General features: G+C 41.8%; 1 protein-coding gene and 1 pseudogene across 1 annotated transcript; one reads left to right on the top strand and one right to left on the bottom strand.

The window, feature by feature from the left end:
• LOC100431411 (general transcription factor II-I-like) overlaps positions 1–22,980 on the bottom strand; it is a 29,474-nt pseudogene extending 6,494 nt beyond the window's left edge.
• LOC112130512 (cytochrome c oxidase subunit 6C-like) lies at positions 15,256–15,661 on the top strand. Its single transcript, XM_054542819.2, has one exon. It carries the CDS (start codon positions 15,303–15,305, stop codon positions 15,528–15,530), a length of 228 nt encoding a protein of 75 aa, XP_054398794.1. The 5' UTR covers positions 15,256–15,302; the 3' UTR covers positions 15,531–15,661.
• Positions 22,981–23,335: the final 355 nt, after the last annotated feature.

Raw genomic sequence — 23,335 nt, 5'->3', positions numbered from 1 at the left:
AATTTGTGTCATATTTTCTCTGTAATCCTCCTCTAGTCCCAAAGAATGAGAATAGCCTCACATATTTAGAAAACAGAAAGAAAATCACTGAGCCTGGCTACAACATAGTGCGGAAGCTGAGGGTAGGAGGCAGGGAGCAAATGAAGGGTCACAGATGGCAAGGAGCCTATTCATTCTGACAGTCAGAATCCTCTGATAGGTTTTAGGAGGCAAATGAAAGCTTGAAAAGTCACTGTAGTTGACAGTGGAAGAATGACAGGAATGGGTGAAAAAGGAAGCAGAGACACCCTTGAGGAAGCTATTGCCTCACACCAGATTAAAAAAAGCAAAAGGCAATCTGGTCTACAATAACAAAAACGGAGAAAGCCAATGCAAAGGTGATCTATACTGGAGATGAAGCTCCGACTGCATTTTCAGATATCGGATAGTCAAAGTAAGGTAAATATATCAAGTTAAGAGTGTTCTGTAAATGTTTAGATGGTAACTTGTCACCTCTCTACTTAAACTCCAAATAGCACTTCAGAAAAATGGCACCCATGAACTTCATTTGGACAAATCAATTTTGAGATCTTTATTCATTCAAGTGGTGTTTTCAAGTAAGTAGCTGGACATATGAGTCAAAATTCAGTTTAGTGGTCAGGACTGGAATTAGTAGCATCCAGGAGATTTTCACATTAATGGAACAATTAAAAGAATAAATGAAGATACAGATGAAGTGAGATCTCAGGTCAAAGGCCTGGGACACCCCAACCTTTATGATGCAGGCAGTTTAGGAGAAGCCTACAAAGAGGACTGAGGAGAAAAGGGCAGAGAAGTAGCAGAAACCCTACTGGAAGCCAAGACTGAGAAGACTTTCAAGGAAGGAACTATGTCAGATACTGCTTAGCTTCCACAGAAGAGGAATAATAAAATGTCAGCTTTGGAAAGATTGAGGTTATGGATAAATTTGACAAGACTGGTTTCTATGCAGTGACAGAAACAGAAGCTACATGGCAATGTTTGTAATAAAATTCCAAATCCTACACCACAGCCTGCATGAAAGTGTGACACCCTCTCTCACATGCACATTTTTTTAAATCATCAATCAATTAGGGACTTATATTGAGAATATGTAAAAAACTCTTATGACTCAATAATAAAAAGACAAACCCAATTTTAGAATGGGAAGAGGATCTAAATAGACATTACTCCAAAAAACATATGTAAATGACCAATAAGCACATTGAAAGATAACACAAACCTGTAATCCAAGCACTTTGGGAAGCCTAGGAAGGTGGATTGCTTGAGCCCAGGAGTTTGACACCAGCCTGGGCAATGTGAGGAAACTCCATCTCTACCAAAAAAAAAAAAATTCAAAAATGAGCCAGGTATGATGGCGCACACCTGTACTCCCAGCTACTCAAGACCTGAGGGAGGAGGATCACTTCAGCCAGGAAGACTGAGGTTGCACTGAGCCCAGATCGTGCCACTGGACTCTAACCTGAGTGACAGAGTAAGACTCTGTCTCAAAAAAAAAAAAAAAAAAAATTTTAAAAGGTAACACAAGTCACTAGAGAAATATAAAACAAAACAAAAAAATACCAAAATGAGATACCACTTCACACCTATTACGATGGGTAACATCAAGAAGACAGTAAGTTGGCAGCAATGTGGAGAATTTAAACGCTCATAATGTGCTGCTGGAATATAAAATGGTACAGCTACTTGGGAAAACAACTGGTCAGTTTCTTAAAAGTTCAGTGTAAATGTACCCTATTCCTAGTAATTATACTCCTAGGTATATATACAATGTATGAGATATTAAGGTATATGTCCAGACAAAAACTTGCTCAAGTATGGTCACTGTAGCATTATTCATAACAGCAAAAAATGAAAACAATAAAATCATCAAGTAAGGATTAAACAGGTCGTATGTTCACAGAATACTTAACGCTCAGCAATAAAAAGGAGCTACTGATACACTCAACAAGCTCAATGAGCCTGAGGTGAATTATGCTCAGTGAAAAAAACTAATTTCAATAGGAAACACACTATATACTCAATTTCTATATCATAATTCAGAGATAGGGGTAATAAAAGCATCCTAAAATTTGATTGTGATGACAGTTATAAAATCATTTAAAAAAATTTAAGACTGTAAATTTACTATCAGTGAATTAAATACTTCCAACAGGTGTATTTTATGGTGCATCAATTATATCTCAGTAAAGCTGCTAAAAATTAACCTTTTCACTACAATGAGAATAAAACAAAGGTTAACAGAAAACAAAATGTGTGTGTTCATGTACATATTGTTTTCCCTTTTATCCTTACATTGTGAAGAGTATTCCAATGATATTTGTTATTTCCTTTCAAAAGTCTAAAAAAAAAATTGGCTCCAAAGGGTATCACTCTTTATCATTTTTTCTCTTCAAATGAAATGGCTAAACTTCCCTAAAGGAAGTTGAAATCCTTCTCACTCTCCAAGAGCTCATGTAAATGCCCTCTTCCTCATGAAATTCTTCCTGAACTATAAAGGAATCCAACCCCTAATGAACATTCGCAGCACTTTCTCTGAACCATTCTTACAGCAGGGATGTGAGGGTCTTGCCATGGTCATTTTACAAACTTTTCTCCCTTCCATGAGACTCCGAGCACTCCAGAGCCATAATGCTTACACACAGTTGTGTATCCCCTCCCCACCAATGCTGTGCCCAAAAATGCCGGCCTATTCAGTGACATTAGGTCAATTAATCCTACTCATAATGCTTGGAAATGGGGGCAGATCTACGATCTTACACAGAAAACAAGTAGCTGATCTGAAAACAAAAAACAAGTCTCTACTTTTTCTGCTCAATGAACTTTTCTTGGATTATATAAATATCTAAGCAGCCCATCTGAAAATGTCTTACATCATATTCTCAAAGAAAATAAAAGAGAAACCATTAAAGTGTATTAAATTTAGCAAAACAGGATTAGGAAGCCAGCCAGCTATCAAGAAAGCAAAGCAATCACTAATCTAGATGCTTCTCTGGCTCTAAGAAAGATCTGCAATAAAACAAAACTAATAAAACTACACATGAATACACAAAATTAATGACAGCATAAATTTAAATGAATTCTGTTAACCAAGAATTTTTAAAACGTATTAACATAAGCTGAATATTCAAATTTATATGAATAAACCATTGATGGGCACGAAGGGAGAAAGCACCTCACCTCTTAATAATAAATGAAATCCCAGCTGTGTTCTCCAAAATCCATTTCAGGGTTGCAAGATCATAATTCTCAGGGTGTTTAAAGGCAACACCTTCTGGAAGCCCCTGTACTATCAAAGCTGACTGGTCTTGTAGCATCTTCTCATATGGTACACGTACCTCTGTGGGTTTTTGTAAAGCTTTCCCTGGGGGAGGTAAAAAGCAGATAAATGTCATTAAATTGTAAGATTAAAAAACAAAATCATCACCACCTTATTGTGGCTTAATAAAGGCATACATGATCTTTTGTAATATGTGACCTTAAAATTACTTAATACTACAGCACCCTATTCACATGTAAGAACTTCTAAACCCGACACAAATCCAAAGGGCCAAAATGAAAAGTAGATTAAATATATGACTTTAAAAACTACACAAAAGGACAGAGAAATGTCTGATTTCTTGCATTATTTTCTTTAAAGTGGTCCTACCCTGGAGTATTTCTTGGGTTCCTCCTAAAAGGAAGTGGAAAGTAAGGTTATTCCTCATCCATTCACTTTGTGAAAATGTGTTATATAACAAGTCAGTAGCATAACACAGTCTACCCTTTAGAAAACTCTATTATATCATCTATGTTTTATAAAATTTAAGTGTATTGCTTTTAAGATAGCAAAAGCAGAAAACAGTCCAACTGTTTTTCTGAGTGTTGCCATTTCTACAGCATCTACACTCATGTGATTCACCTGGGTGTAGACTTTATTTTATGCATCTCTGCAACCTTTTCTTCTTCTTCAACACCTGTAAAAAATAATAAAAAGGTGCATATCTATTATCTTAATATTTGGCTTTTAGTAAAAATAGTTTTTCCCGTATTCCAATATTTGTGATTTGTTATACAAACAAAAAATAGGTCGAGGTGGCTCACACTTTAATCCCACCACTTTGGGAGGCTGAGGCAGAATTGCTTGAGCCCAGCATTTCAAGATCAGTTTGAGCAACATAGAAACAACCCATCCCTACAAAAAAAAGATAAAATTAGGTGTGGTGGTGCACATCTGTAGTCCTAGCTACTCTGGAGGCTGAAGCAAGACGATTGCTTGAGTCCAGGAATTTAAGGTTATGATGAGCTATAATTATACCACTACACTCCAGTCTGGGTCACAGAAAGATACCCCGTCTTTAAAAAAAAAAAAAAAAAAGGCAGAGGGAAAATTTTGAAGGGGACTTTTAAAATAAAAATCTAAAATAAGGGTAATTTATTGGCTATAAATTTAAATATGGGAAGATCATCATCAGGAAACAAATCCTAGGCTTTTACAAAGTCCAGCACAACTTCTAGACACATGTGCCACTTGCAATGTGGCCAGTCCAAATTCAGATGCTCTGTAAGTGAACAATACACATTGACTTTTGAAAACTCAGCACAAAAAGTATTCCAAATATCCCATTAATAATTTCTATATTGATTACACATTGAAATATTTTAAAGTATTGCCACTAAAATGATTTTCACTTGTTTCCGTGTATTTTTTTTTCTTTTTATTATTATTATTATTATTATTATTATACTTTAGGCTCTATGGTACATGTGCGCAACGTGCAGGTAAGTTACATATGTATACATGTGCCATGCTGGTGCGCTGCACCCACCAACTCGCCATCTAGCATTAGGTATATCTCCCAATGCTATCCCTCCCCCTCCCCCCACCCCACAACAGTCCCCGAAGTGTGATGTTCCCCTTCCTGTGTCCATGTGTTCTCATTGTTCAATTCCCACCTATGAGTGAGAATATGCGGTGTTTGGTTTTTTGTTCTTGCGATAGTTTACTGAGAATGATGATTTCCAATTTCATCCATTTCCCTACAAAGGACATGAACTCATCCTTTTTTATGGCTGCATAGTATTCCATGGTGTATATGTGCCACATTTTCTTAATCCAGTCTATCGTTGTTGGACATTTGGGTTGGTTCCAAGTCTCTGCTATTGTGAAAAATGCCGCAATAAACATACGTGTGCATGTGTCTTTATAGCAGCATGACTTATAGTCCTTTGGGTATATACCCAGTAACGGGATGGCTGGGTCAAATGGTATTTCTAGTTCTAGATCCCTGAGGAATCGCCACACTGACTTCCACAAGGGTTGAACTAGTTTACAGTCCCACCAACAGTGTAAAAGTGTTCCTATTTCTCCACATCCTCTCCAGCACCTGTTGTTTCCTGACTTTTTAATGATTGCCATTCTAACTGGTATGAGATGATATCTCACTGTGGTTTTGATTTGCATTTCTCTGATGGCCAGTGATGGTGAGCATTTTTTCATGTGTTTTTTGGCTGCACAAATGTTTTCTTTTGAGAAGTGTCTGTTCATGTCCTTCACCCACTTTTTGATGGGGTTGTTTGTTTTTTTCTTGTAAATTTGTTGGAGTTCATTGTAGATTCTGGATATTAGCCCTTTGTCAGATGAGTAGGTTGTGAAAATTTTCTCCCATTTTGTAGGTTGCCTGTTCACTCTGATGGTAGTTTCCTTTGCTGTGCAGAAGCTCTTTAGTTTAATGAGATCCCATTTGTCAATTTTGGCTTTTGTTGCCATTGCTTTTGGTGTTTTAGACATGAAGTCCTTGCCCATGCCTATGTCCTGAATGGTAATGCCTAGGTTTTCTTCTAGGGTTTTTATGGTTTTAGGTCTAACATTTAAGTCTTTAATCCATCTTGAATTGATTTTTGTATAAGGTGTAAGGAAGGGATCCAGTTTCAGCTTTCTACATATGGCTAGCCAGTTTTCCCAGCACCATTTATTAAATAGGAAATCCTTTCCCCATTTCTTGTTTTTGTCAGGTTTGTCAAAGATCAGATAGTTGTAGATATGTGGCATTATTTCTGACGGCTCTGTTCTGTTCCATTGATCTATATCTCTGTTTTGGTACCAGTACCATGCTGTTTTGGTTACTGTAGCCTTCTAGTATAGTTTGAAGTCAGGTAGTGTGATGCCTCCAGCTTTGTTCTTTTGGCTTAGGGTTGACTTGGCGATGCGGGCTCTTTTTTGGTTCCATATGAACTTTAAAGTAGTTTTCTCCAATTCTGTGAAGAAAGTCATTGGTAACTTGATGGGGATGGCATTGAATCTGTAAATTACCTTCGGAAGGATGGCCATTTTCATGATATTGATTCTTCCTACCCATGAGCATGGAATGTTCTTCCATTTGTTTGTATCCTCTTTTATTTCCTTGAGCAGTGGTTTGTAGTTCTCCTTGAAGAGGTCCTTCACATCCCTTGTAAGTTGGATTCCTAGGTATTTTATTCTCTTTGAAGCAATTGTGAATGGGAGTTCACTCATGATTTGGCTCTCTGTTTGTCTGTTATTGATGTATAAGAATGCTTGTGATTTTTGTACATTGATTTTGTATCCTGAGACTTTGCTGAAGTTGCTTATCAGCTTAAGGAGATTTTGACCTGAGACAATGGGGTTTTCTAGATATACTATCATGTCATCTGCAAACAGGGACAATTTGACTTCCTCTTTTCCTAATTGAATACCCTTGATTTCCTTCTCTTGCCTAATTGCCCTGGCCAGAACTTCCAACACTATGTTGAGTAGAAGTGGTGAGAGAGGGCATCCCTGTCTTGTGCCAGTTTTCAAAGGGAATGCTTCCAGTTTTTGCCCATTCAGTATGATATTGGCTGTGGGTTTGTCACAGATAGCTCTTATTATTTTGAGATACGTCCCATCAATACCTAATTTATTGAGAGTTTTTAGCATGAAGTGTTATTGAATTTTGTCAAAGGCCTTTTCTGCATCTATTGAGATAATCATGTGGTTTTTGTCTTTGGTTCTGTTTATATGCTGGATTACATTTATTGATTTGCGTATATTGAACCAGCCTTGCATCCCAGGGATGAAACCCACTTGATCATGGTGGATAAGCTTTTTGATGTGCTGCTGGATTCTGTTTGCCAGTATTTTATTGAGGATTTTTGCATCAATGTTCATCAAGGATATTGGTCTAAAATTCTCTTTTTTTGTTGTGTCTCTGCCAGGCTTTGGTATCAGGATGATGCTGGCCTCATAAAATGAGTTAGGGAGGATTCCCTCTTTTTCTATTGATTGGAATAGTTTCAGAAGGAATGGTACCAGCTCCTCCTTATACCTCTGGTAGAATTCGGCTGTGAACCCATCTGGTCCTGGACTTTTTTTGGTTGGTAAGCTATTGATTATTGCCACAATTTCAGCTCCTGTTATTGGTCTATTCAGAGATTCAACTTCTTCCTGGTTTAGTCTTGGGAGGGTGTATGTGTTGAGGAATTTATCCATTTCTTCTAGATTTTCTAGTTTATTTGCGTAGAGGTTTTTGTAATATTCTCTGATGGTAGTTTGTATTTCTGTGGGATCGGTGGTGATATCCCCTTTATCATTTTTTATTGTATCTATTTGATTCTTCTCTCTTTTTTTCTTTATTAATCTTGCTAGCAGTCTATCAATTTTGTTGATCCTTTCAAAAAACCAGCTCCTGGATTCATTTATTTTTTGAAGGGTTTTTTGTGTCTCTATTTCCTTCAGTTCTGCTCTGATTTTGGTTATTTCTTGCCTTCTGCTAGCTTTTGCATGTGTTTGCTCTTGCTTTTCTAGTTCTTTTAATTGTGATGTTAGGGTGTCAATTTTGGATCTTTCCTGCTTTCTCTTGTGGGCATTTAGTGCTATAAATTTCCCTCTACACACTGCTTTGAATGCATCCCAGAGATTCTGGTATGTTGTGTCTTGGTTCTCGTTGGTTTCAAAGAACATCTTTATTTCTGCCTTCATTTCATTATGTACCCAGTAGTCATTCAGGAACAGATTGTTCAGTTTCCACGTAGTTGAGCGGTTTTGAGTGAGATTCTTAATCCTGAGTTCTAGCTTGATTGCACTGTGATCTGAGAGATAGTTTGTTATAATTTCTGTTCTTTTACATTTATTGAGGAGAGCTTTACTTCCAAGTATATGGTCAATTTTGGAATAGGTGTGGTGTGGTGCTGAAAAAAATGTATATTCTGTTGATTTGGGGTGGAGAGTTCTGTAGATATCTAGTAGGTCCGCTTGGTGCAGAGCTGAGTTCAATTCCTGGGTATCCTTGTTGACTTTCTGTCTCGTTGATCTGTCTAATGTTGACAGTGGGGTGTTAAAGTCTCCCATTATTAATGTGTGGGAGTCTAAGTCTCTTTGTAGGTCACTCAGAACTTGCTTTATGAATCTGGGTGCTCCTGTATTGGGTGCATATATATTTAGGATAGTTAGCTCTTCTTGTTGAATTAATCCCTTTACCATTATGTAATGGCCTTCTTTGTCTCTTTTGATCTTTGTTGGTTTAAAGTCTGTTTTATCAGAGACTAGGATTGCAACCCCTGCCTTTTTTTGTTTTCCATTTGCTTGGTAGATCTTCCTCCATCCTTTTATTCTGAGCCTATGTGTGTCTCTGCACGTGAGATGGGTTTCCTGAATACAGCACACTGATGGGTCTTGAGTCTTTATCCAATTTGCCAGTCTGTGTCTTTTAATTGGAGCATTTAGTCCATTTACATTTAAAGTTAATATTGTTATGTGTGAATCTGATCCTGTCATTATGATGTTAGCTGGTTATTTTGCTCGTTAGTTGATGCAGTCTCTTCCTAGTCTCGATGGTCTTTACATTTTAGCATGATTTTGCAGTGGCTGGTACTGGTTGTGCCTTTCCATGTTTAGCGCTTCCTTCAGGAGCTCTTTTAGGGCAGGCCTGGTGGTGACAGAATCTCTCAGCATTTGCTTGTCTGTAAAGGATTTTATTTTATTTCTCCTTCACTTATGAAGCTTAGTTTGGCTGGATATGAAATTCTCGGTTGAAAATTCTTTCTTTAAGAATGTTGAATATTGGCCCCCACTCTCTTCTGGCTTGTAGGGTTTCTGTCGAGAGATCAGCTGTTAGTCTTTGAGGGTAACCCGACCTTTCTCTCTGTCTGTCCTTAACATTTTTTCCTTCATTTCAACTTTGGTGAATCTGACAATTATGTGTCTTGGAGTTGCTCTTCTCGAGGAGAATCTTTGTGGCGTTCTCTGTATTTCCTGAATCTGAATGTTGGCCTGCCTTGCTAGATTGGGGAAGTTCTTCTGGATAATATCCTGCAGAGTGTTTTCCAACTTGGTTCCATTCTCCCCGTCACTTTGAGGTACACCAATCAGACATAGATTTCGTCTTTTCACACAGTCCCACATTTCTTGGAGGTTTTGCTCGTTTCTTTTTATTCTTTTTTCTCTAAACTTCCCTTCTCGCTTAATTTCATTCATTTCATCTTCCAGGGCTGATACCCTTTCTTCCATTTGATCGCATCAGCTCCTGAGGCTTCTGCATTCTTCATGTAGTTCTCGAGCCTTGGTTTTCAGCTCCATCAGCTCCTTTAAGCACTTCTCTGTATTGGTTATTCTAGTTATACATTCTTCTAAATTTTTTTCAAAGTTTTCAACTTCTTTGCCTTTGGTTTGAATATCCTCCCGTAGCTCGGAGTAATTTGATAGTCTGAAGCCTTCTTCTCTCAGCTCGTCAAAGTCATTCTCCATCCAGCTTTGTTCCATTGCTGTTGAGGAACTGCATTCCTTTGGAGGAGGAGAGGTACTCTGCTTTTTAGAGTTTCCAGTTTTTTTGCTCTGTTTTTTCCCCATCTTTGTGGTTTTATCTACTTTTGGTCTTTGATGACGGTGATGTACAGATGGGTTTTTGGTGTGGATGTCCTTTCTGTTAGTTTTCCTTCTAACAGACAGGACCCTCAGCTGCAGGTCTGTTGGAGTACCTGGCCGGCCGTGTGAGGTGTCAGTCTGCCCCTGCTGGGGGGTGCCTCCCAGTTAGGCTGCTCGGGGGTCAGGGGTCAGGGACCCACTTGAGGAGGCAGTCAGCCCGTTCTCAGATCTCCAGCTGCGTGCTGGGAGAACCACTGCTCTCCTCAGAGCTGTCAGACAGGGACATTTAAGTCTGCAGAGGTTACTGCTGTCTTTTTGTTTGTCTGTGCCCTGCCCCCAGAGGTGGAGCCTACAGAGGCAGGCAGGCCTCCTTGAGCTGTGGTGGGCTCCACCCAGTTCAAGCTTCCAGGCTGCTTTGTTTACCTAAGGGAGCCTGGGCAATGGCGGGCGCCCCTCCCCCAGCCTGGCTGCCGCCTTGCTGTTTGATCTCAGACTGCTGTGCTAGCAATCAGCGAGACTCCGTGGGCGTAGGACCCTCTAAGCCAGGTGCGGGCTATACTTTCCTGGGGCACCGTTTCCTAAGCCCGTCGGAAAAGCACAGTATTCGGGTGGGAGTGGGCCGATTTTCCAGGTGCCGTCTGTCACCCCTGGAAAGGGAACTCCCTGACCCCTTGCGCTTCCCGAGTGAGGCAATGCCTCGCCCCTGCTTCGGCTGGCGCACGGTGCGCTCACCCACTGACCTGCGCCCACTGTCTGGCACTCCCTAGTGAGGTGAACACGGTACCTCAGATGGAAATGCAGAAATCACCCGTCTTCTGCGTTGCTCGCGCTTGGAGCTGTAGACCGGAGCTGTTCCTATTCCGCTATCTTGGCTCCTCCCCCCCGTTTCCCTTTATTTTTTAATGTTATAACTAGAAAGTTTTAAATCATGTGAATGACTCGCTTTATATTTAGTTCTATTTAATAACACTTTACTAAATCCCAGAAAAGGGCTCAGAATTCTACTGAAGAATTTCTACAACTTCCTCATGAACCTATTGATTAAGTTTCAGAAGAACACTATTGCAAACAAATAAAAGGTACTTGAGAATTAGGTACAAAAACCATTCTCCATGGTATCACATTAGTAGCAATGTAAACAAACTACAAATATCAATAGGCAGGGACTACAACTTGCCACTGAGGACCACTCCCTAATGCTTAGTTCGCATCACTGGAGAACCATGTAAGCCATAGAGCACAGGGAGGGGACAATAAACACATCTGCCCGTGAGACTGTGGTGTTTGTGGGTCAGAGGGCAGGTGATACACACACAATCAAAACAGCATTAGTATAAACAAACATACAATCAAGGACTTAACATTTCTCAAAATTATAATATTGGCAAAATTTTAAAAATAAGTTACTACCATAAAGCTTGGAAGATTATAACACAGATGGTGAAGGGAGGGATACAGTGGGGAGGACAGTTTTTTTAAGGAACTAAAAATACTACTTGGAATAGGAATTAGCAAATTAGAAAAATTTTTAATTCACTAGTAATCTGCTCAATTGAACATGAATTGAATCTAATCTGACAATGCAAATTTAAGTTTAAACCTTAGTGGCATACAGACATCCGTGGGAGATACTGTAGGTTCAATTCCAGACCACCACAATCATGGAAGTGTAAAGTGAAGTTACACAAATGTCTTCGTTTCCCAATGCATTTAAAAGTTATGTTGAATCTTTCTTTCACAAAAGATCTCTGGGATGTATGATGCTATTGGATAGCATTTTACACACAGTGGAACTTCTTTCCAAATCGGAGTCAATCCTCTGAAAGCCTGCCATTGCTTTATGAAGTAAATTTATGGAATATTCTAAATCTTTTGTCATTTCAACAATATTCACGACATCTACACCAGGAGTAGATTCCATTTCAGAGACGACTTTCTTTGCTCATTGTAAGAAGCAACTCCTTACCCATTCACATTTGATTATGAAATTGCAGCAGTTCAGTCCCATATGCAGGCTCCACTTTTTTTTTTTTTTTGAGACAGAGTTTCACTCTTGTTGCCCTGGCTGGAGTGCAATGACAGGATCTCCACTCACTGCAACCTCTGCCCCCTGGGTTCAAGTAATTCTCCTGCCCCAGCCTCACAAGTAGCTGGGATTACAGGCGTGCACCACCATGCCTGGCTAATTTTGTATTTTTAGTAGAGATGGGCTTTCTCCGTGTTGGTCAGGCTGGTCTCAAACTCCCGAACTCAGGTGATCCCACCTCGACCTCCCAAAGTGCTGGGATTATAGGCATGAACCACTCTGCCCAGCCAGCAGGCTCCACTTCTAATTCTAGTTCACTTGCTATTTCCACCACATCTGCAGTTCCTTCGTCCTCTAAAATCTTGAACCCCTTAAAGTCACCTAGGAGAGATGGAATCAACTTCTTCCACAGTCCTGTTAATGTTAATTTTGTTCTCTTCCCGTGAATCACAAATGTTCTTAATGGCACCTGGAACAGTAAATTTTTCCCAGAAGGTTTTTAATTTACTTTGCCCAGATCCATCAGAGGAATCACTATCTCTGGCAGCTATGGCCTTACAAAATGTATTTCTTTCTTTTTTTGAGACGGAGTCTTGCTCTGTTGCCAGGCTGGAGTGCAGTGGTGTGATCTCGGCTCACTGGAACCTATGACTTTCTGGTTCAAGTGATTCTCCTGCCTCAGACACCCGAGTAGCTGGGATTACAGGCACACACCACCACGCCCAGCTAATTTTTGTGTTTTTAGTAGAGATAGGGGTTTCACCATGTTGATCAGGCTGGTCTTCATCTCCTGACCTCGTGATCTGCCTGCCTTGGCCTCCCAAATTGCTGGGATTACAGGCATGAGACACCGCGCCTGGCGTACAAAATATATTTCTTAAAGAATAAAACTTCCTCTCCCTCTCCCCTTTCTTCGGTCTCCCTCTCCTTCTTTTTTCCTCTCCCCTTTCTTCGGTCTCCCTCTCCTTTTTTCAGTCTCCCTCTGTTGCCGAAGCTGGACTGTACTGCCATGATCTCGGCTCGCTGCAACCTCCCTGCCTCGGGCTCCTGTGATTCTCCTGCCTCGGCCTGCCGAGTGCCTGGGATTGCAGGCGCGCGCCGCCACGCCTGACTGGTTTTTGTATTTTTGGTGGAGATGGGGTTTCGCCGTGTTGACCGGGCTGGTCTCCAGCTCCTGGCCTCAAGTGATCTGTCCGCCTCGGCCTCCCGAGGTGCTGGGATTGCAGACGGAGTCTCGCTCACTGAATGCTGAATGTTGCTCAGGCTGGAGTGCAGTGGCATGATCTCCGCTCACTACAACCTCCACCTCCCAACTGCCTGCCTTGGCCTCCTAAAGTGCTAAGATTACAGCCTCTGCCCTGCCGCCACCCCGTCTAGGAAGTGAGGAACATCTCTGCCTGGCCACCCATCGTCTGGGATGTGAGGAGCTCCTCTGCCCGGCCGCCCCGTCTGAGAAGTGAGGAGCGCCTCTGCCCGGCCGCCACCCCGTCTGGGAGGAAGTGAGGAGTGCCTCTGCCCGGCCACCCCGTCTGGGAAGTGAGGAGCGCCTCTGCCCGGCCGCCCCGTCTGGGAGATGAGGAGCGCCTCTGCCCGGCCGCCACCCCGTCTGGAAGGAAGTGAGGAGCGTCTCTGCCAGGCCACCCCGTCTGGGAGCTGAGGAGCACCTCTGCCCGGCCGCCCTGTCTGGGAGGTGAGCAGCGCCTCTGCCCGGCCGCCATCCCGTATAGGAAATGAAGAGCGTCTCTGCCCGGCCGCCCATCATCTGGGATTTGAGGAGCGCCTCTGCCCGGCCACCCTATCTGGGAAGTGAAGAGCGTCTCTGCCCAGCCACCACCCCGTCTGGGAGGAAGTGAGGAGCGCCTCTGCCCGGCCGCCCCGTCTGGGAAGTGAGGAGCGCCTCTGCCCAGCCGCCCCATCTGGGAGATGAGGAGCACCTCTGCCCAGCCACCCAACATCTGGGAAGTGAGGAGCGCCTCTGCCCGGCCGCCCCGTCTGAGAGGTGAGAGTTCCTCTGCCCGGCCGCCACCCCATCTGGGAGGAAGTGAGGAGAACCTCTGCCCAGCCGCCTCGTCTGGGAGATGAGGAGCACCTCTGCCCGGCCACCCCGTCTGGGAAGTGAGGAGTGCCTCTGCCTGGCCGCCCCATCTGGGAGGTGAGGAGCGCCTCTGCCCGGCTGCCCATCGTCTGGGAAGTGAGGAGCGCCTCTGCCCGGCCGCCCCATCTGGGAGGTGAGGAGCGCCTCTGCCAGGCCGCCCCATCTGGGAGGTGAGAAACGCCTCTGCCCGGCCGCCACCCCGTCTGGGAGGAAGTAAGGGGCGCCTCTGCCCAGCCACCCCGTCTGGGAGGAAGTGAGGAGGACCTCTGCCCGGCCGCCCCATCTGGGAGGTGAGGAGCGCCTCTGCCCGGCCGCCCCATCTGGGAAGTGAGGAGCGCCTCTGCCCGGCCGCCCCCTCTGGGAGGTGAGGAGCGCCTCTGCCCGGCCGCCCCCTCTGGGAGGTGAGGAGCGCCTCTGCCCGGCCGCCCCCTCTGGGAGTTGAGGAGCGCCTCTGCCCGGCCGCCCCCTCTGGGAGGTGACGAGCACCCCTGCCCGGCTGCCACCCCGTCTGGGAGGAAGTGAGGAGTGCCTCTGCCCGGCCACCCTGTCTGGGAGGTGAGGAGCGCCTCTGCCCGGCCGCCCTGTCGGGGAGGTGTACCCAACAGCTCTGAAGAAACAGCGACCATCGGGAGCAGGCCATGAGGACGATGGCGGTTTTGTTGAAAAGAAGGGGGGAAGTGTGGGGAAAGGAAGGAGAGATCAGATTGTTGCTGTGTCTGTGTAGAAAGAGGTGGGCATAGGAGACTCCATTTTGTTCTGACTAGGAGAAATTCTTCTGCCTTGGGATGCTGTTGATCTATGGCCTTTCCCCCAGCCCCGCGCTCTCTGAAACATGTGCTGTGTCAACTCAGGGTTAAATGGATTAAGGGCGGTGCAAGATGTGCTTTGTTAAACAGATGCTTGAAGGCAGCATGCTCTTTAAGAGTCATCACCACTCCCTAATCTCAAGTACCCAGGGACACAAACACTGCAGAAGGCCGCAGGGACCTCTGCCTAGGAAAACCAGAGACCTTTGTTCATGTGTTTATCTCCTGACCTTCTCTCCACTATTATCCTATGACCCTGCCATATCCCCCTCTCCGAGAAACACCCAAGAATGATCAATAAATAATTTAAAAAAAAAAGAATAAAACTTGAAGGCTGAGTGCAGTGGCTCACACCTGTAATCCCAAGCTCTAAAGAAGGCCAAGGTGGGCAGACTGCTTGAGCCCAGAAGTTTGAAACCAGCCTAGGCAACATGGAAACAAAACATCTCTACAAAAAACCCACAAAAAGGAAGGACGTTGGTATTGAGGTTGGCATACGTATCAAGGACAGTAACTACCATGGCTCCCGAAGTTTTGCCAAAACCTCAGATGCGTGGCCTTCTGGCCAGGCGTCTGCGAAATCATATGGCTGTAGCATTCATGCTATCCCTGGGGGTTGCAGCTTTGTATAAGTTTCGTGTGGCTGATCAAAGAAAGAAGGCATACGCAGATTTCTACAGAAACTATGATGTCATGAAAGATTTTGAGGAGATGAGGAAGGCTGGTATCTTTCAGAGTGTAAAGTAATCTTGGAATATAAAGAATTTCTTCAGGTTGAATTACCTAGAAGTTTGTCACTGACTTCTGTTCCTGAACTATGACACATGAATGTGTGGGCTAAGAAATATTTCCTCTTGATAAATAAACAATTAACCAAAAAAAAAAAAAACACACAAAAATTAGCCGGGCATGTTGGTGCACCACCTGTGGTCCCAGCTATTCAGCAGGCTGAAGTGGGAGGATCACCTGAGCCTGAGAAGACTGAGGCTGCAGTGGGCTGTGATTGCGCCATTACACTCCAGCCTGAGCAACAGTGAGATGACCTTCTCAAAAAAGAAAATAATAATAATCATAAGACTTGAAATTACTCCTAGATCCATGGGCTGCAGAATGGATGTTGTATTAGCAGGCATGAAAATGACATTCATCTATTTGTACACCTCCATCAGGGCTCTCAGAGGGACTGGGTGCAGTGTTAATGAGCAGTAATATTTTGAAAGGAACTTTTTTTTCTGGGCAGTCGGTCTCAAAAGTAGGCTTAAAATATTCAGTGAACAATGCTATAAAGAGATATGCCATCATCCAGGCTTTATTGTTGCATTGATAGAGCACATGCAGAGCAGATTTAGCATAGCTCTTAGGGGCCCTAGAATTTTTGGAATGGTAAACGAGCACTGGCTTCAATTAAAGTCACCAGATGCATTAGCCTCTAACAAGAGTCTCAGCCTCTCCTTTGAAGCTTTGAAGCCAGTAATGGAATTCTCTCTATCTAGCAAAGTCCTAAATGGCATCTTCCAATATAAGGCTGTTTTGTCTACATTAAAAATCTGTTTTTTTGAGTCTAGCCATCTTCATGAATTATCTCGGCGAGATCTTCTGAAGAACTCAGTTCTTACATCAAGTACTCGCTGCTTCAACTTGCACTTTTTTATTATAGAGACTATGTCTTTCTTTAAACCTCATGAGCCAACCTCTGCTAGCTTTCAGCTTTTCTTTTGCAGCTTACCCACCTCCTCTCAGCCATCACAGAATTGAAGAGCGTTAGGGCCTTCTTCTGGATTAAGCTTTGACTTACAGGAATGTTGTGGCTGGTTTGATCTTCTATCCAGACCACTCAAAGTTTCTCCGTATCAGCAATAAGGCTGTTTTGCTTTTTTATCTTTTGTGGGTTCACTGGAGCAGCACTTCTCATTTCCTTCGATAACTTTTCCTGCACATTCACCACCTGGCAAACTGTTTGGCCTAGCTTTCAGCTGCCAACATGTCTTCCTCACTAAGCTTCATCATTTTTAACTTGATTTAAATTGAGCAGACTGCAACTCTTTCTTTTACATGAACACTTGGAGGCCACTGGAGGGCTATTAACTGGCCTCATTTCAATATTGTGTCTCAGGGACTAGGGAGGCGTTAGGAGAGGAAGAGATGGGAAACCACCTGATTGGTGGACCAGTCAGAGCCACAACATTTGCCAATGAGGTTTGCCATCTTATACGGGTGCATTCATGGAGTCCAAAACAATTACAACAGTAACATCAAAGCTCACTGATCTCAGGTCACCACAGCACATATAATAATCATGAAAAAGTTTGAAATATTCTAAGAGTAACCAAATGTGACACAGAGAACCAAAGAGAACACATGCTGTTGGAAAAATGGAACAACAGACTTGCTTGACACAAGATTGCCACAAATCTTCAATTTGTAAAAACTGCAGTATCTGCAGGGCCCAAAAAAATGAGTTATGCCTATATGTATTCTGTGCCTACAGATGCCCTGCCTTTTTTTGTTCCCTTTCAGTGTTTCACTCAGTTAACATGAAACCTATCAATAGTGTTAGGTTACACACAGATATGAAAATTGTCATACTGTGAGTGGCCATAAGTATTAACACCATATAGTAAATTTTAATACTGTGTTCCAATGTCAAATAAGCTCACTGCTCTAAACAAGAATTACAAAACCCACTGAAGATTCAGATAAGGTGATTCCACTGAGCGAGTTGAGGAGAACTGTTTAATTCTGCATCATGCTTAAACAAACTCCTTTGCACAGTGAATTTCTTGTTTTCAGTTCACCATCTTTATCTAGAAATTCTTATCTGAGTAAGAACTTTTAATCTATTCAGAATTTCTCTCCCTTCATTACTTTCTCTCTAATGCATCTCATTAATCCAGAGTGAAGCCAAGCAAGGAGCCCCGTACAATCAACACTTGCCATTGTTCTTAACTCTTCAGTACCTACCCTGACATATTACCACTTCGGTGATTCCTTTTGAGCATTTTGAAATGTCTTCATAAACATTTCAGAAAATCATTCATAGTTTAGGCTGTGCACAGTGGCTTACACCTGTAATCCCAGCACTTTGAGAGGCTGAGGTGAGTGGATCATTTGAAGTCAGGAGTTCAGTACCAGCTTCACCAACATGGTGAAACCTCATCTCTACTAAAAATACAAAAAAAAAATTAGCTGGGTGTGGTGCCCCATGCCTGTAATCCCAGATACTCAAGAGGCTGAGGCAGGGGATTTGCTTGAACTCAGGAAGCAGAGGTTACAGTGAGCCAAGACCTCGCCACTGCACTCCAGCCTAGACAACAGAATGAGACTCCAACTCAAAACAAAATTTTTTTAATATACTTTAAACATCATTCTGCTTTAGAAGAAAATATGACTAGTGTTATCTATAAATATTTAGGTTTAAAATCAATGAAATAAAAATGGTAACAATACAATGCTTACAATATTTTACAAAATCTGTTTGAAAATCCTTTCTGGTACTGAAAAAATTATGTCCTCTGTCCTTCAGTTCTGAAGGCAGAGATCTGCTTTATACTCTGTGATGCAGGCCACTTTGGCCTTAAACTTGGCCACTTCTTTAAACTATAATAAGAACAGCAAATATTATGTTAAAGGCAGACATTTAAAAGCACCATTTCTGCCAGATAATTTAAAAAAATCTAACACGAGGCTGGGCACAGCACTTCACACCTGTAGTTCCAGCACTTTGGGAGGCCGAGGCGGACGGATCACGAGGTCAGGCGTTTGAGACCAGGCTGGCCAACATAGTGAAACCCCGTCTCTACTAAAAATGTAAATAATAATAATAATAATAATGATAATAAATAAATAAAAGGCCGGGCGTGATGGCTCATGCCTGTAATCCCAGCTACTTGGGAGGCTGAGGCAGGAGAATCGCTTGAACCTGGGAGGCAGAGGTTGCAGTGAGTCGAGATCATGCCAATGCACTCCAGACTGGGCAACAGCAAAAGACTCTGTCTCAAAAAAAAAAAAAAAAAACTAACACCATTTTTTAAACTTACTACTCTTTCTAAATAGATTTTTGCCTGATTTTAAGCAAAAGACAACACAAAACTTGTAAGAAAAAAATGCAGAAATCCCTTGTAATCTATTATAGGTCAGATTCTTCAAGAAAGAGACTGAGATTTCACACAGGCTTGCTGGGGAGCACTGTCAATAACAGCACCCAGGAGGTGGGAGGCAGGCATGGCTGAACAGTCAAAGTGCTGAACAGGGATGCAGCTGCACCAAGAGCTTCTTCAGAAGCCAGTGTGGCCCTTCCCAAGGAAAAGGCAGACAAGGTGACTCGAACACTCACAGCAGCTGGGGAAATTAGTGCCATCAGTATTGAAAGAAGGGACTGAAATCCACACTACAGCGTTCAGTACATAATCCCCTCCTCCAGAAGTATCCCCCCATCTACACATAGCCAGAATCAAATTTAGGTGATTACTTACTGACTTTCACTAAGTATATTTCTATGAGAGTCAAATTTTTAAAAACATTATAGAGTAGATAGTATTCCATTTTATGGATACACCATAATTCATTTAGTGCTAACACCATTTCAAAGGTCAGTGATTCCAATTTTCCCTCCTAAAAATAACACTACTGTAAATAACCTTGGAAGAAAATATTTATGTACATCTTTAATGACTTTCTCAAAAAAGACATGAGAGTCAAGAAAAATAACCATTGAGAGTCAATACTCCAAATACTCAAAATCTACTAAAATTTGCTTTCTAATAAGGTTTATAATATCCTAGCAAATGTTACCATGTGACTTTTCCAGAAACCTTGAAAAAGGGTATCTTAGTATCATAAACATACTCCACTGATTGGTGTTTAAATTAAAGAGTATCATAGCATAATTTTCTGCACATTACCATATCCTTTGTCTATTTATCAAATGTGTTAGTGTATCTCCGACTGACCCATAAAAGTACGTCACTTATTTTAGGCATAGAAAAGCCATTTATGGAATTGAATAATTATATAATAATTACATATGTTTTATTTTGGTTTTAAAATTTGTCTCAGTATAACTATTTTTACTTATCTAGAATTTAACTTGTCACATGATGAAGACTATACATTGAAGCTTGTTTTTACCAAAATTTTTACTTTTTACCAAATAGCCTATATTCTCAGTATCATTTGTTGAAAACTATAAGCTCTCCAGTCTTTGTTTTTGATTTGCACAATAAACGCCCTCTAATTTCTTAAATGGAGATTATTTCTGCATAATATTGCTTTAAAATGTTATCTTCAGTAACTAATTTAGCAGCTAGTGAGGTGATCAGAAATCTTTTGAGCTATAATAAAGCTATGGTACAGAACTTCTGAGCTGGAGGTGGGCCGACAGCTGCCCTAGCGTGAAGAATGATGGGCGTCAGTAATGGGCGTCAGTAATTTCCTTCCATTGCACTTACATGACATGTGCTGTGGCTACTCTCCTGTAAGGAACTATTATTTACTTACCTTGCGGTAAATGAGGGTACATTCTTGCTTCACTGTCCACACTCTAAAACAATCCTGTCAACAAAGGCAATGTTTATGAAAGAGTAAGCAAGATTCATGTACTATCCACAGATTAGGTAAAAGAAGTCTACCAGCCAAGGAAGGGATAAAGTCAGCCTGGATCTGCTTTGCACCCTGACAAGCCACTGAAGAACTCAGCAGTTTCTACACTTTTAATTATACTGTGTAATATACAACTAGGAATAGGAGGAGAAATGGTCTTACTAAGGCTGGGGAGGAAGAAATGAAGGCTGAGAATAGTGAAATGACTATGCCAAAGATGAGGGAACTGTAAAGAAATTCTAAGGATGTGAATGGGTCTTACGTGGCCTTATAGTACTCTTTGCAGAGATCAATATTTAAAGAAATTATTTTATTATCAACAGAACAGCATCTCATCTCTAAATTTTTATTTAACATTAACAGTCACAAATTTTGGCTGGTTTTATGATCACAAGGCAGAAACAAGTCATTCATAAAATAACAATATATAACCACCAACCATTCTAAAATGTCTTTAAGGAGATAATTTTATAAAGTTCTTGAAACATTTTTTTAACTGCCCTATTTATAAGAAAACAAAAAAGATGGCTAGGCACAGTTGCTCAAGCCTATAATCTGAGCACTTTGGGAGGCTGAGGCAGGAAGGTCACTTGAACCCAAGAGGTCAAGGGTGCACCGAGCTATGATCATGCCACTGCCCTCCATCCTAAAAGAGTCAGATCCTGTCTCAAAAAAAATGAAATAAAAGCATCCACAAACTATGTCACACAGAGCTCTGTGAGGTTAAGCACTACCTAATACTTTTCAACCACTTAAGGGGAAGAAAATGCATAGCTCTTCCTGCTTAAAATATTTAAATTTAATATGTCAGAAAACACCTAAGGCCATGCATGGTGGCTCATACTTGTAATTCCAACACTTTGGGAAGCCAAGGCAGGACAATTGCTTGAGCCCAGGAGTTGGAGACAAACCTGGGCAACATAAAGAAACCCTGTCTCTACAAAAAAGCTTAAAAATTAGCTAGGCCAGGAACAGTGGCTCATGCCTGTAATCTCAGGACTTTGAAAGGCAGAGGCAGAATTGATTGAGCTCAAGAGTTAAGAGACCAGCCTGGGCAATATATGAAGACCTCATCTCCACTAAAAAGCAAAACAAAGTAGTCAGATGTGGTAGCACATGCCTACAGTCCCAGCTACTCTGACCACCTGAACCCAGGATGCGCAGGCTGCAGTGAGCCATGATTACACCACTGCATTCCAATCTGGACAACAAAGTAAGACCCTTTCTCAAAAAAAAAAAGTTAAAAGAAAAAAAAGAAAATACCTAAGCTTGATACTTTTTTTTGAGACGGAGTCTTGCTCTGTCACCCGGGCTGGAGTGCGGTGGCGCAATCTCGGCTCACTGCAAGCTCCAACTTCTGGGTTCATACCATTCTCCTGCCTCAGCCTCCTGAGTAGCTGGGACTACAAGCACCCACCACCACATCAGGCTAATTTTTTTGTATTTTTAGTAAAGACGGGGTTTCACCCTGTTAGCCAGGATGGTCTCAATCTCTTGACCTCGTGATCTGCCTGCCTTGGCCTCCCAAAGTGCTGGGATTACAGGCGTGAGCCACCATGCCTGGCCACCTGATACTTTTTATAATAAATACTATTTCCGGCTACTTACCCATAAAAATATAAATTAATTGTGTAACTACCATGATAGTAATATAAAAATACAAAACTACATAATCAGTACTCAATATTTCACTGTAATTATGCATATGACAGGCTTTTTTTTTTTTTTTTTTTTAAGTAAAGAGCTGGTCAGGTGCGGTGGCTCTCACCTGCAATCCCAGCAATTTGGGAGGCCCAGGCAGACAGATCATTTGAGCTCAGGACTTTTAAGACAAAACTTGCCAACATTATGAAACCCTATCTTTAGCAAAAATACAAAAATTAGCTGAGTGTGGTGGCACACATCTGCAGTCCCAGCTACTAGAAAGGCTGTCAGGAGAATCACTTGAGCCTGGGAGGCAGAGGCTGCAGTAAGCTAAGATCATACCACTGCACTCCACCCTGGGTGACAGAGTGAGACTCCATCTAAACAAAAAAAAAGCATAAACAGCTAACACTAAACAATTTAGAAAGAGGTGGTTAATGCAATAGTGAATGTGTAAGCAGAAGAAATATAGACACACAATAGTAAAGATGCCCTCATTACCCGGAATTCTGGGAATCTTCTACATATCGATACAATAAAACTTCAGCCCCATATTCCAGCATACAAACTCATTCTGAGTAACCACAAATATTACACATAATTTCAAAGTTCACACTTGCAAACAAATGATTGCCTAAAATAATGGTAGAAAATTATTTGAGATTCAATGTAAAAATTAAACATTCTGAAGCATGTTAATAAAATGTATTTTGAAAGGCATAACTACTCTTCAAGAAAAAAAAACTACTACTTAAAACTAAAAAAAAAATAAAATTGTATCTTCTACAAAAACAAATCAACCTTATCTACAGCGCAGTTCTACCCAACTATGGAATGTCAGAATAGAAGGTCTCACTATGGACTCAAGAGCTGACATGAGGAATGTCACCACCATCCTGCTCTCTGAGGACTCCTCATCTTCAATGGCCAGGGTGGACATTGTTACTTGGGCCATGATCTTTGTGCAGGACAAGTAATAAGAAAGTGAGTGGTAGAAATCTGGTGTTCCAAACCCACATTCAGAGCTCTGAGGTTCTCCCACTGGCTGCCTAATTTACTGTTTTCTTGCCTAAGAGAAAAAACAATACTCAAAAACTAAGTATGTGATTTGCCCAAAACTCTCATCAGATAGAGTATCTATCCCCTAACTTTCTATCTAGTGTTATTTCAATAAAATTGGGTTAATATCACACCCAAAATAAATGCAGATGGCACTCAGAATAGTGAAATTTCTCCCAAGGAGGAGGAGGAGAGGTGCTTTACAACCCAGTGATGGACTACAACAGACCAGTGCAGGACAGAGCTGCCAA

This window comes from Pongo abelii, chromosome 22 (assembly GCF_028885655.2).
Source record: "Pongo abelii isolate AG06213 chromosome 22, NHGRI_mPonAbe1-v2.0_pri, whole genome shotgun sequence".
NCBI lineage: Eukaryota > Metazoa > Chordata > Mammalia > Primates > Hominidae > Pongo > Pongo abelii.
This window is presented reverse-complemented; position numbering and strand designations above follow the sequence as displayed.

Bases quoted from the DNA above. Each gene is read 5' to 3' on its own strand.
- LOC112130512 (XM_054542819.2), top strand. From the start codon at position 15,303: ATGGCTCCCGAAGTTTTGCCAAAACCTCAGATGCGTGGCCTTCTGGCC.